Raw genomic sequence first — 14142 nt, 5'->3', positions numbered from 1 at the left:
AACAAGAGTTGCAGGTCAGCTTTAAAGTTTGTTAGTAAAACTTGTCTCCTGCTGTAAGTACAAGGAGACGTCTTTGCCTGTGCGCCTGTATGATGTTATGTAGTAAACTTTTAGTTCCAGATTTGTTGGTTAGGCTTTGAATTGGTATTTTTGTAAAGAGATAGAAATAATGAGCATGTTTTGCAATTATCTTCTTCTCAGTGTATATTTAATATTAATTCCATCTTATAAAGGGGTTAGAAAACAAAATTTCTTCACTGATTATATGAGAAAAATAGTAGCATAGAAGATAGTAAGAGCCATATTTTAGCATATATCAGCCCGCCATATCTTAATTTCAGTGGGATTGATGCTATAATGAAGTTCTATATAAATTTTAACTGAGTCTGTTCAGTTATCTGATTTCCCTAAAAGTTGTATTAGTTTGCTCTTTCATGAAGCTGGGGTAGAAAAAGAGAGAGAAAAAAAATCACTACATAACCAATTGTCCCTTTGTTTGAAGGTTCAAGCTCAAGTGCGACATGCAAAACTCAACTTTGACAAACTGAAGACTGACGTCTGTCAAAAAGTGGATCTTTTGGGAGCAAGCAGATGCAACCTCCTTTCTCATGTGTTAACAACATATCAGGTATCAAAAAAAACCTGTTGACCTCCAAAAGAAAGATTTCCTGTTAATATGGGTTTTTTTAAGAGGTTACCGTGGCAATATTCAATTGTAAGAATATATAACTAGTATTGGAGGGGAGATGTGAAATTTGCACTGGAAGCAGATTGGTGTTAAATCTAACATTGCATTGAAATTTTATCCTACCTTACAGACAACACTTCTTCATTTTTGGGAAAAAACTTCACACACAATGGCAGCCATCCATGAAAGTTTCAAAGGTTATCAGCCATATGAATTCACTATGTTAAAGGTAAGGAATATATAGATATGTTTGTTTGCCCAATTATAACAAATAAAAGCCCATACAAGGATGTAGAAAGCACACATTCATGTTTTGTCTGAATATTGTCTGACAAATTTATCCTTATCCTGTCTTTTCATTGAAATACGGGTTTTCTGTTAAATGCGCTTCTGGCTAGTAGAATCAAACACTGCATGTAAATGCAGTGACTAAGGGACCTGTTTCAAAGACAGACATTATTCAGGGCTGCACTTAAGTATGTGTTTCAGTGCTAACTAGGATTGTGTTTGATTGTTCCAAAAGAATCATAAAATCCAGCAGAATTAGGGCTTTATGTTGCACTCCAAAATCTTGCAAGTGAACTAATACTACTTTGCTTTTGTGTCGGTTCTTAAAAACTCAGGTTCTTTAAGAAGACCTTATTGGACTGAATATGAGTACATGGATGCTCAGGGTTCCCACACGTGTTTTGAAGTACTTAGATTTACTGTCCCTTAACTGCTGTGGGAAGTTCTGCTTGACTAGTGGTATTTGCTAATACTTTCTAATCTTTGAATATGGAATATGTGCAGTATCTGATTGAAGTGTGAGTTAAAAATTTCACCAATATAAGGTGTTGGATATCTTATGATTCGTTCCATACCCAGATAGGATATCATGATAATATGATTGAATATCAGGTAGGTATTTGGGTGTCTAAAAATAAGCACTGAGCACTGAGTATTTTCCTGGTCATGCCTTCACCTGCATAAGAAGTTTCTTTGCCATTGCAAGTTGAGGTTCAGTAGAGGAATGGGAAAAAGTGAAAAAATTCATTAACTTTCCAGTTATCCCCATAGACATTTTGTCCTGTAGTTATTTTCTACAATGTAATAACTACATGATTAGCTGATCCTGTTTGCATGGGAGAAAAATAACATTTGTCTGAAGGAGGTCTGACGGAAGTGTTACCAGCAGGAGGAAAGTAAGGAATGAACAGCTTTGGCAAAGCTGCTGTTTTCTTGGAGAGAGACAACCCAGTTGAAAACAATTACAAGTCATAGCCTCAGTCCATGAAAGTTTGTGCATCTGACATGTAGAAGTGAGGTTGGGCTGCACTCTGCTATATAGCCTGTGGCTACCCCAGAGCTCCTGGAGAAGCAGCACCTGAAGGTATAAGGTTTAATTCACGCCAGCTTACCAAACTTGTCTGTACATGACTATGCTATATTTAAAGTTGTTTTCTAGAACATGGGTTGGGAGGGAGCGGTTTCTGAACTTTGAAGTGCATAAAGAGCTTGTGGAGACTGTTGCTCCTGCAGCTTGAAACATCACAATAGACCAAACAAACAAATTTCAAGCTCAATCTCTCCTGACCAGAGGACAAAAATAAAAAGAGGCTCATAAACTGTTTCATCTTACCCAGCCTCTGAAGAATCCTGTCTTGCAGAAGTCCTCATTTCCTGTGAAGTTAACATAACTCAAAGCTTCTTTCTTGAATATTTCATGTCATGGAAGATGGGGTTTAGCCAGAGCTTTTGTCAGGTTTCAGCAGGACAGTTGGGTATAGTTGTTTTGACATCGCTAGTAATTGCCCACAGACTCACCAATTCAACTCCAAACCAGAAAAGAAAGTCCCCTTTATTTCTCCACCATTGACTGCTCAGGAGCCTTGGTACCATGCTGGTGGGGTGTTCAGCTTAACCGCCTGATGTTAGAAGTTTTCTGAGGAATTTTTTCTCTTTGCTTTGATGCAGACCAATTTCGGTCTAATTTCTGTAGGTAGCTTATATTGTTGCTGGGTATTTATTTTTCATTCTCTTTCATATCTAAAAATGTGATCACTTCAACAAGACATATGTTTCAAAATGTATAGTTACATTTAGACACCTTGGAGAGGAACTTGTACGGAAAATGCACCTGTTCTGGAGTGTGAAGTACCCTTGTGATGGAGGATGAGAGAGTTTTGGGGATGCTTATCTTTTGAACATCCTCCTTTTAGTATAATCTGAATTTGAAATTAGGTTGGGAATCTATGGTGAAGAAATATAATCTATATTGAGTCCACAAACATGTAACAAGCACTCCCTTGAAACAAAAAGTAACTGTCAAAATGGTTGTGAATACTGTAGTGTAGGATGCAGCCTAACTTTATTATGAGAATCTTAACCATTTTTATTGCTGGCCTCCTGCACTGAAAAGATGCAATTTCCTGGTTTTGCAGTGATAGGTATGCTGAGAAATGATGCTAATCAGGAGGTAGTTTTATACTACAGGATTTCATGGAAGTCTGTGCTTTCAGAAAACAGTTGCTTGGGAATAACACTATGTTACTGCCTTTTAGTATCAGTTCTTTATTTCTTTCAGTTTCTAGAGTATAGGATTATATTCAGTACAAAGTTAAGTCCTCCTCCATGATCTCTTTTCCCCCAATTAGTAGTTTTGTTTGTTTACATTAAATGATTGCTAAGAAGATTAAATAAAAATCTGGTGGTTGCATCAGATGAGATTCTGTTGCCTGAGAGAATAGGTGCCTGCTGCTACTTCAAGTGCTTTCCTAAGGTAAGTCACCTCACCTCTACTTGCCATTTCTGAAGGCTGAGGGACTTCCATGAGTCCCGTGTCTCCTCTGCTAGACCTGGGTGTAGAAAAAAATAGATGTTCATGGTTAGGGAACTGATCTCTACCAGTCATATCGTGTTTGTGCCAGAGTAAGGATATATTAAGAAGGAGCTGCAAGCTAATTCTACGTTGAGATTATATGGTATTTTTTTATGAAGTGTAATAAATGGCTACAGGTGATGTAGGGCAAGTTTCTGATGGAGAAACTTTTGGTCTAAAATGTACCCAATGTAGATGCCATGTCTGCTGTTGACTTTATGCATTAAAAATATACAATTAGAATATATAATTCCTTAAAACATACATAGAATACTTCACTGTGCCCATTTCTATGTTTAATCAGGAGTTGCCCCTTTTAGAATACTTTTCCCTGTCTTAGAAGATCTTAAAAGGGATCTTTTCTAAAAGAAAATTTTTAATTTGTTGCTTGCAAATCATTTTTGTCTTTTATGATTCCAGTTCTTATACTAGCAGCTTAATTTTGCTCATACAAGTGATCCTTCTGAATTAAACTAAGCATACATGCGTGTAGGATTAGTATTCTACTTTAAAACAAGAATTTAAAGAAACTGTTAATATTTGACTTAGACATAGATTGTCTCACTGAAAAATTAGAAGGTGCTATGCACTGGAGAATTACTATTTGTATTTTGTAGTATGAATATATTAATGTACTGCGTGTACCTCAGGAAGGAGACTCTTAAATGCCTCTCAGGATTTTTTCTGGAAAGAAAACATTGTCTTTAGAGATGTTTGCCAAAGTCCCTTAACAAAAAGCAGCCCATTTGTTTTCTTTGCTTCAGGGTATATGCTGAGAGTAGTATAATTATGCTATTGCAGCTGTATTTCCTAACTGCAAGTTTTATGCTTGATGAAAGATGATTATTAATGTGCTAACAACACTATGTATCATAATGTAAAAGTATCTGTTACTGTATCCATTGCTGTAATATTAAAGATGATGGGCTTCTGTTTTGGTAAGCCTTTAAGGTCTTGTTGTCTTGAAATACCATATATCAAATGAATTAAACTTTATTTCAGAGGCTACTTTTCATGAATTATACCTCCTTCTAATTTCTGTCACAGTTTATTTGCTTTAGTTATTTAATTAATATTTAGTTACTTTTTTTACATTTTAATGCTGTAATACCAAACTTCCTGAAGAGTTCATATGAGCCTAGAAATAATAATAGCCCTGGTAAGGGACTTAAAAGGCGTAAATCTCAGTGCATCAATTTATTTCCATGCAAAGCAGAACACTGCTGCCTGTGTATGGTTTGGAGAACTCTGTCCAAATGGGTACTATGACACTGTTGCCCTCTGCTGACCTCAGCTGTAGCCTGGTATCCTTTCTTGTGTCTGTTTGTTGCACCATGACTTTACTCATAGGCAAGATTGCGTACAATTTTATCTTTCTGGGGGTTTTTTGGTTGTTCTTTTGGGGGTTTGGAGGTTTGTTTTGGTGATGAATCTCCATGAGGAAGTTCTGAAGTTACCTGCTTTTCTACTTCTCTTTCAGCTCTCCCCCCAAATGAAACATATCCAAGGGTTTTTTTCCTCAGTGGTGCTGCACTTCTCCATATGCATTGTGATGTCCTAGGATGTATCCAGGGCTGCTGGAGTAGCCCTTAGCATGTGTTGCTTTAATTCTTTCTTCATCAAGAGGAAGCACATTAGTTGTCCAAGGCACTTGGGGGGAACTGTGAGTGAGCTGAGCATGTTGTTGACACTTTGGTGATTTATCTGCAGAGGACAGGTTTTGTGTGCAGTCCAGATGACCTTGGCTTGGCTTGAAAGCAGCCCAGATGTAGGTGAAGGAATTTTCTAAGTGAGTAGCAGTCAGCCTAGGAACAGTGCCTGAGCTGGAATCAGAGCTGACTCTGCAGCAGAGGAACCCCTTGTCAGCTTGCGTGTTTAGTCGGAGTGCCGGGAGCAAGCAAAATATCACAAGGTGACTGTTTTTTGTTTTGGTTGTAGACAGAGGATAGGCAGAGTGAATGACTGTGAACTTGCTCTGCTGGTATCTATGGTCCTACCCTGATTTTTAGAGTAAAAGAGAAATAAAGAAGCTAGGAAGAAAGCTTTCTAAACACAAGAGGATCCTACCTTCGGTCACAAACGGGTGCAGCTTGCAACAAAGTCCATGTGAGTTCACACAAGCACCCAGATGGGTGCTGAGATGTTACACTTTTGTCTGCTCTGAGCCAGCAAAGTCAGGGAGGGACGCCTCATGCACACAACTGAAGTGTGCTTGCTTTTGTCTGAACTCAGCCTATATCTTTATAGCCTTGTTTAATCATTACACTTTCTAGATGATGGGACTTCTTCCCTTCTTCTGATGTAACCTGAAACAATTAACAGAATATCAGAGTTTCATTTCTACATGTGCTGACAGTAGTGATCACATTACCGTGGGTTCTTGTTTAGAAAACAGTTTACAATGGCTTTTTAACATTCAGTTTTATTTCATATGCATTCTGTAGTTGTTTTTTTTTTTTTTTCAATCTTTTCAAAAAGATATCTCAGTTCATAGCGTACATTGGGATGTGGAGTAGAAAGAGGCAGGAGAGAGGAAAATGTCATTATTTGCTATCAGAATTGGAGGGAATATTGTCTAAATTAAATTGCTAAATTGAATTATTGTATCAAAATACAGCTGGTGATTTTTAACAATTTTTATCATAATCTCCATCGAAACGGAAGCTGTATTTCAGAGCTACATTTATTTTTCTAATACGGGAAATATTAACTGCCATTATTGTCACGCTGTTTCCTTCCCAAGGTACTTACGAACTCCATTTCTATATGCTGTTTCCGTGGTTTGATCACAGTCCTTTAAATATAGATTTCCTGAAACACTCATGAAGGAAGCATCGTAAAACACAGTTCCTTGAAAAAGGATGCCGATTTCTTTGTATTTTTCTTAGTGAAGGTGCAGAAGACTTCTGATAATTTTGTTTAAGTTGGATAATTAGGCAGTACTTTTAAAGTAGTTCTGTGTGTTGTTCAAAACCATTGCAGCCTTCTTGGGGCAGGCTCTGTGCTGCTATACTTAGTGGCAGACAGAGCACCACAACTATTGCACCATCATCTCCTGATTACAGTGAGCTGTGTGCCCTGCGATGAAGGTATCCAAGACAGTTCAGGTGCCCGCAGCAGTACAGTCCCCATAATGCAAAGCTCTGCTGTCTTTCTCTGCACTGCACTTCCGTGCATGTGAAGTGCATATTCTTAGGTTTTTTAACTCTAATCCGGGGCCTCTTGGAGTCAATGGAATAATTCCCATCAGTTTTAATACTACAAGAAGTGCAATCTAATCAGTACCTGGTAAAAATGCAGTTAAAGGTAACATTAATTTGTAGGTGATCTAGCTGAGGCGGCTGGTGACCATTATTCAGAATCCAAGAACTGCACTTACAAGTGGTTTCGGTTAGCACTGTTACAGTTTCAAAAAAAAGTGGCAATCACAGAATAAGGTAAACTTCTTCAATGCCTCTATTTATTATTGCTGCTTTTGTGTTCCCTCATCTTTTTTTCGCATAACGTCTGCAGTGCTCTATGTGCTTATGACAAATTAATCTGTGATATTGGATAAAAGAACTCACTGAGGGGGAAAAAATGTGACTGCAGTATACAACAGGTCTAAAACACTGAAGTAAACATTTCCTCATATAGACAAGTACTGAGCCAAACAGAAACTGGAGTGCCTCTTCTGGGAACTCATCTGTCCTGGATAACAGGGCAGTGCAAACAAGACCTGTGACACACCTGGGAATGCTTTTCTTGTAGCAGATGGGCTGGGGACTCTGACTTTTATTCAGTAGATGAGATGGATTTAGCGGCCACATTTTTTTCTTTGTTTTACTATTCTGATGAAACATACTACCATTTTGTTAGAACTCCAGGTGCAAAGCACCAGATTTTTGTGTGTGCTATGTTTTGAACGAAAGGTGGCTTATTTGTTTTAGCCTCAGCTTTTTGGGGGACAGGGGAGAAGGCAGAGGAGGTACACTACTGTAATAACATGAGACATAAATAAATGTAATTACAAGTGGTCAGGACTAGTCACATGAAACATGGTTTTATTTTTCAGAAATTGAGTTGGACTTTGGAAAGAGGAACATGTTTTCACCTCCAAAACTATTTCATAGAGCCAAATATTCACATTGCTAACATCTGAAATTACTTAATTTCTGTCTTGGTTATTTAATTTTTCATACAGAAATCCTAATTAATGCATAACAGGGACCCCCAGTAGGATATTTATCACTTCTGTAGTCGCAAAGAGTCAGTCTATAATGCTTTATGGGTTGGCCTGTTCACATGTCCAAATTTTGGTTATAAAAATGCTGACCATGAAACTGTACATCATTATCTTGTAGCACGGTCTTTTAAACTGCAAAGGGACAGCAGGGTTTTGTAATACCACACAAGGCCTCTATCTAATCATCCAAGATTTTAACCCTCATTTTCTGATTCTGGATACAAGTAGTACTTTCCCACTATGCTGCAGTTGCCAAGGTTGTGTCAGGAAAAAAAGAGAATAAAGAAGTAGTATATGTGGAATAAGCAGCTGTAAAGAATGAATTTTCTCATCTTTAAAAAAAAAAAAAGGCAAACCCGCAAAATGGCAAAGGAAAATGCTTTTAGTGCCTGCTTTGCGCATGGTATAGATGGTTTTACTTAGAAATACTGGAAACAGAACATGAGTTTAGAATGGGCCAAGAGTCACCTTCTTATATAAAGTGTGTTCATGTGACTCAGTTTGAATTAGTATCTTCTAAACATTTTTTATTTTGCTTGTTTGTGTCAGATATAGTTATGATAAAGCTCAGAAACATTCTTGCTTAATTTATGTAAGATGTATAGTCTCGTTTGGCCTTAAATTGACACACTTTTGCTCCCCTGATTCTGTTTTGTTTTCTTCTTTTCATTTATATTATGGTTATGATCTAGAGCTTACAAGATCCTGTGAATAAACTAACAGAAAAAGCAGAAAAGGAGGACCTGCAGATTGAGAGCACCAAATCGGTACAAGATCAGCAGAGTCAGTAAGTCGCATGGCCTATATATTAAAATAATAAGTATTTTTGTCTGTAATCTGCTTTCTGGTTGCTAAAGTCACCAAACATTTTTAAATGGAAATATAGACACAGCTAGTCTGATCACACTAGCTAACAGTCAGGTTAATACAAGAATTCCTGAAATGCTGTAATGTGTAGTTGAAAACTAATAAACTTTATGGTGAAATTAAGAGCTTTAAGAAGACCCATTAAACCTTTATATGTGTTTCATCTTTCCTAGCCTTCTCTTTGTTTTTCAGCTTTTGCTTCATTTTTCTTCAGTAAAAGAAATGCTAAACAGCTACACATGGGAGAAGATACATGAGCATTGTATTTCTCCCTGCAGCAGCATCTCCTTTCACCTAGGAATAGGATATGGATTCCTGATTGCTTTGAGCAGCGATTAGTTTTTGTAATGTATACAGCATCAGTTAGTAATCCAATGAAGCAATAGGTACTTAGTAAAAAGTACATCTAAGTGAGCTGATGCTATCAAGGTTTGAGTTACCTGTAGCTCTGAGGTGAGAGAGTCTTATGAATGGGCTGCTATGGGGAGAGGAGAACAGGAGAGCGAGATGCGATCCCTCCCCTACGGGACCATCAGGATTCAGTTGCGAGGAGATGCAACATTGATATAATCCTGCTGCCACCTGTTGTTTTGGCTGTTCCTGATTAAATGAAGCACCCAGCAAAGGATCAGCTGTCAAAAAGCAGAGAACAGCTTGACTGATAATTAGTGGATTTTGCTCAGCTATTTATAATAAGGGTTTTTTAAAGAGTTCAGTTTTCCAGTCCTTTTACTTCTTTAGATTCGGAACCACTGACCAAAATCAATTTATAAATGGGTCAGGTTTGGTGCTATTCAGATTAGAAAGGACTTGGCCAAGTACCATTTGGCACGTGATGGTTTCCACAGCAGTTCCTTGAATCTGCTGCTTCTCATGCGACAATAATAAAGAATTTCATAAACAATTGTTTTCCTCAATGTTGAATATAAAATTCTAGAATGAATTAATGATTTATGCAAGATGTGTGTATTGGCACCTACCAGCAAATGCATCATATGCCTTGTCATGGCTGTGCTTTTTTTTATTTATGGATGATCTTTTTTCCTTTTCTGTCATAAAACTGAGGGGAAACAATATGTCAAAATTTTGCTGTCTAAAACAAACCATAAATATTTTTCCTTTACACAATCCTGCTTTATTTACCCCTTTGTACAAAACCATTTTTCCCTGTTTTATTTTTCAAAGCTGCCCCTGCCCTTGGGGAGGGCTGGTGGGGAGAGAGGGGACCCCATCTCACCTTTGCCAGGGCCTTGGGTTGGGTAAACATCTAAGATTCTAGAAGAATTACACAAAATGAAGCTTTAAAAATTCTCATGAACTTTCCATTCACAGTAAACGTTCATTGTACTAGAATTTGGCCTGAATTTAACTTTCCTCTGCTCCCCACAAGGCTATCCCCAAGAGCAGGGGATGTGGCTCCTCCTGTCCTATCACTAGAGGAGAGGAGGAATGTGAATACACAGTCCTTGTCATCACCACATCGGCCTTGTGGCTGCTTCATTCCCTACTGGTTGAACAGCTTTACACAAAATAGTAACAGATAGAAAGTATATAGTCTTCATTGGAGAGATGACCTTTGTATAAGCATTGCATGTAAATCACAGCTTTTTCTTCTGTCAAGAGATTTTTCATTATCACTGCTGATTTGGTGTGTTTTTTTGTTTGTTTTTTTTTTTTTAAATCTGCTGACATGGGACATGACGCCTGACTTGATTTTTAGTTAGTTGCTATTAAAAAGAGAAGTTTGTTTGGGGTTGGGGGTTTTTTGGTTGGTTTGGTTTGGTTTGGTTTTTGGAACAGTTGTACCTCCTTCATGATAGTTATAAAGACCAAATCTGGAAAAGCAGAATAGAATGTACTTTTCATTACAGAGATTTAGTTAGATTAAAAATGGAAGGGTGGTAGGTTGTAATAGTTGGTCTTCAATCTGATTTTTGTTTTCAACAGACTTCTGCCAATGAAGCAATAAAAGTTAACAACAGACCAGCATATACAGCAAATGCAAGAGTCCATCTGAATTACTGTTTATTTGTTATTTATATGATTCTGTAATGATGTGACCAAAACGAAAAAAAAATGTATTATTATTCTATAGCCTTATAATTATTTCCTCAATTGTTTTCTTATTCTTTCAAATTAAGGTTGATTTCATTAGATGAGGAGAGCCATACCAAGGAATCAAACTATTCAGGTATTTTATTTCATCTTATCATAACTTAAATCATGCCGTAATACATGGGGTTTTTAAATTTTGATTTATTTCATATATGTTGAACTTCACCCCGCAAATCCCTGCAAATGCATAAAACTTAAGGCTAGGAAGATCTGTTAAACCTAGTCTCTTATATTATTACATGCCGCTGCATTTTATTAAATGACTCTCAGATAGGTCAGATAGCTTGCCTTCCAAAGCATGATTCTTATATTGGGAAGGTTCTGCAGATTAGTAGGCACTGAGACAAGGAAAGTGTGCCAGTTAGCTTTGCTAGGTTTATTCCAGTGATTAAGCATGTACTCTACTAAAAACTTGATGAACTCAGTGGAACTTCTGCCTAAAAGCTAGGCAAAGCCATACTCAGCCACTGCCAATGACCTGGTGGGTGGTTATTACCCAGTGACACAGGCAAGCTCACACTGGAAGAATGGGAGGCAGCGGGCACGAGTGACAAGAAGGGAAATTCTGATTACCTGCGAGGAAAGAAAGTGCTCATGGTGAGGGTGGCGAAGTGCTGGAAGAAGTGCCCAGAGGGGCTGTGGAATCTTCATTCCTGGAGATCTTCAAGACTTGACAGGACATGTCCCTGAGAAAACTAATCTAACTTCATAGCTGGCTCTACTCTGACAAGGGGATTGGACAAGATAACCCCCAGAGGTCCTTCCAGCCTAAGCAGTGCCATGGCTTATAGTACACCTTTTCCTACTGAATCAGTGGAGAATCACTGTAATATGTAGTCTTTTATCCTCCATGAAGGTACTTAAACGGTACTACGTTAAAATCAAGACACCTCTCACATCTTCATTTCAATAGACTACCCAGACTGATGTCTTGAAGATGTCTTCTGTAGTCCTTTACGTTTTAAGCTTTTGTTTACATTCCACTTCCCATCATCCCTTTTAAAATGTGAAATATATAACTGGACAAGACATATCTGATGTTGGTCTCTCCTGTCACGTTTCTAGAAGGTAAAATCACGTGTTTGTTTCTATATCCCAGAAAGATAGCTCATTTTGCTACAGCACCAAGTGAGAAGCTCATATCTGAATTTGTTGTTTATCAAGACTCGGTTCCTTTTGGCCACAGCTTTCCAGGACTCATTCTTCCTTTCGGCAGCATGGCTTATATTCCTTATTCCTAGAGATAAAACTTATGACTTAGTGGTATTAAATTCTCCCAGCTCTAACTACAGAAACTGAATGACTGGCCTGAATGACCACCTCTAATAGCCTGTTAGTTGTCTGCACATTTTTTTTCAAGGGTGATTTTGTGTTTACTTCCAGATGACTGCTAAAGCCATTGAATAGCGATGGATATAACACTAAACCTTGCAGATCTAAACTAGAAACACTTCTGCTTTACAAGTATTTCTCCTAACAATTGGTTTTTGACATCTGTTAGTTGTCATGTCCCTAATCCGTTCAATATGTTCATTATAGATATTATGCGGTGCTAACTTTTTGGCTGGAAGGCTATGCAGTGTAAAGTCAAGTTGTTTCTAAACAAATATCTTTACCAAAGAAAGCTCACAGTTTTATCAAAGAATGAAATTAGTTGGGGTTTTTTAACTAGGTCTGCTTTCCATAAAACCACCTTTTATTATAGGAGCATTTACTACGCTCATATTCTTCTGCTGAATCCCGTACTGAATGGGATTCAGTAAATGTTTTGCCGAGGAGTAATGGCGAGCTACCAGCCCATAGTTACCTACAATTACTTGAGTCACCCTGTTAATTATTGTTGTTGTTCGGGTGTTTTTTGTAATAATGACACAATATTAGGACTTTTCCAGTGTTTTGAAGTTTCACCCATTTTGCAATTAATTAGATCAGATATCTTTTTGGTGAGATATTGTAATATCCTTGGATATAAAAGCTGATTTATATGTTCTTAGCAGATGTTTTCTAGAATCTCAGTTACTTATTGGCTGTAAAATATTTCACCATCGTCCATAATATAAATACCTTGATCTGTCTCTCTCCATCACCCCTAAAAAGAACTGAAGTATTTTTGAATACTTCTGCCTGCTCTGCTAAATTTTTTCCATCTCCATACATTAGTGGGTCTGTGCCATTGCTAAGATTTTTTTTTTTTTCTTAAAGTACTCTGTACGTACTAAAGCAATACAGATATAGTGCTACTAGTGATGGAGCTGTGTTTCTTCTTAGTTTTCCTCATCAACTGCTTCTACTTCATAACTTCCATTTTTTAATCTTTTTTTATGCATTTTCCCTTAATATACTATGGATATTTTTAAGATTGGCTCCATCATGTTTACCATTGAACTAAGGCAGGCTTTCAGCAACAGTTGTACTTTTTTTTATTACAGAATTGTGGCCATCCGTATCCCACCTTTCATGAACTTCTCTTTCTGATTTTTGTTTCCCCTTCTGCCAGTTACTTTAGGGTTGGGGTTTTCCCCTTTAGCTTTGTGCATTGTCCTTTTATGGAAGCATCATGTGTATTTGCCCATGTGTGTTTATGCCTTTCCTATCTATACCTACATAAAGTGTAATCAGATGTGATCATGGGTCTTTAAATGGTCAGCTGATTCTAGTTCTGGTAGCACATTTCTGTCATTTTCCTAGCAAAGTCTGTTTAAAATAATATGATTCAAACAGCAAGCTCTTCTGTTTCTTTTCGTTCTGAACTCACCTTGAAGTTTCTCTTGAAAGGGTTTGGCATTCAATTTTTATTCCCCTATAGAGAATTTTATTTCTCCTTTCCAGCCTCAAATTTGAGGCTTCCAGCAGATCTGCTTTCCAGTTGTGGCAATACTGTGACCGACCCCTTCATTTGCCTTTAGAGCTACAGAATTACTTGTCCTCAACAGTTAATGGGGAGAGAAAAGCATGTTCAGCAGGTAACTCATCCCTCCTGTTCTTCTACATATCTTAAATGGGATTAATCATCTGAGAGAGGTGTCTTTCATCACTGATAGACAGAATCTAGATGATTATTTTGACTCCATGTCTAATCTAAGAAACTTGCTCAGACCTTAATGTAGATAAAGTTGGGGCATGGTGGCTCTTTTTCACTTGTGATAACCTTCAGCTATACATTGTCCCTCCTGTTGGTCTTAGCCCATTTATTTTCCTGCAGGAGAAGAGGTGCCATTATTTATATCCTGACCTGGGGTACTTCGGGGGAGGATTCCTTTCCCTATTCCAGAATTGCTGTCATGAGGAAGAACATATTGTCAAGGAAGGCAATTTAGGGAGTGCTGAGGTTCTGGGCATTTTTGTGCTGCCTCCTGGCCTGTGTAAGTGCAAGCTTCTAAAACAAGT

At 37.7% G+C, this 14142-nt stretch overlaps 1 protein-coding gene across 4 annotated transcripts in view; it reads left to right on the top strand.

The window, feature by feature from the left end:
* Window positions 1-14142, top strand: part of ICA1 (islet cell autoantigen 1) — a 75702-nt gene that overhangs the window by 48872 nt on the left and 12688 nt on the right. For all 4 annotated transcript variants that reach the window (XM_075082918.1, XM_075082917.1, XM_075082915.1 and 1 more), the window contains 4 exons: window positions 503-628; window positions 819-917; window positions 8466-8560; window positions 10782-10831. In XM_075082918.1, coding sequence (XP_074939019.1) covers window positions 503-628; window positions 819-917; window positions 8466-8560; window positions 10782-10831 — 370 coding nt within the window. The remainder of the gene's footprint in view (window positions 1-502; window positions 629-818; window positions 918-8465; window positions 8561-10781; window positions 10832-14142) is intronic.

The sequence above is a fragment of the Phalacrocorax aristotelis genome, chromosome 2, assembly GCF_949628215.1.
Source record: "Phalacrocorax aristotelis chromosome 2, bGulAri2.1, whole genome shotgun sequence".
NCBI lineage: Eukaryota > Metazoa > Chordata > Aves > Suliformes > Phalacrocoracidae > Phalacrocorax > Phalacrocorax aristotelis.
Note: the sequence above shows the minus strand (reverse complement) of the source record. Positions and strands in the feature narration are given on the sequence as shown.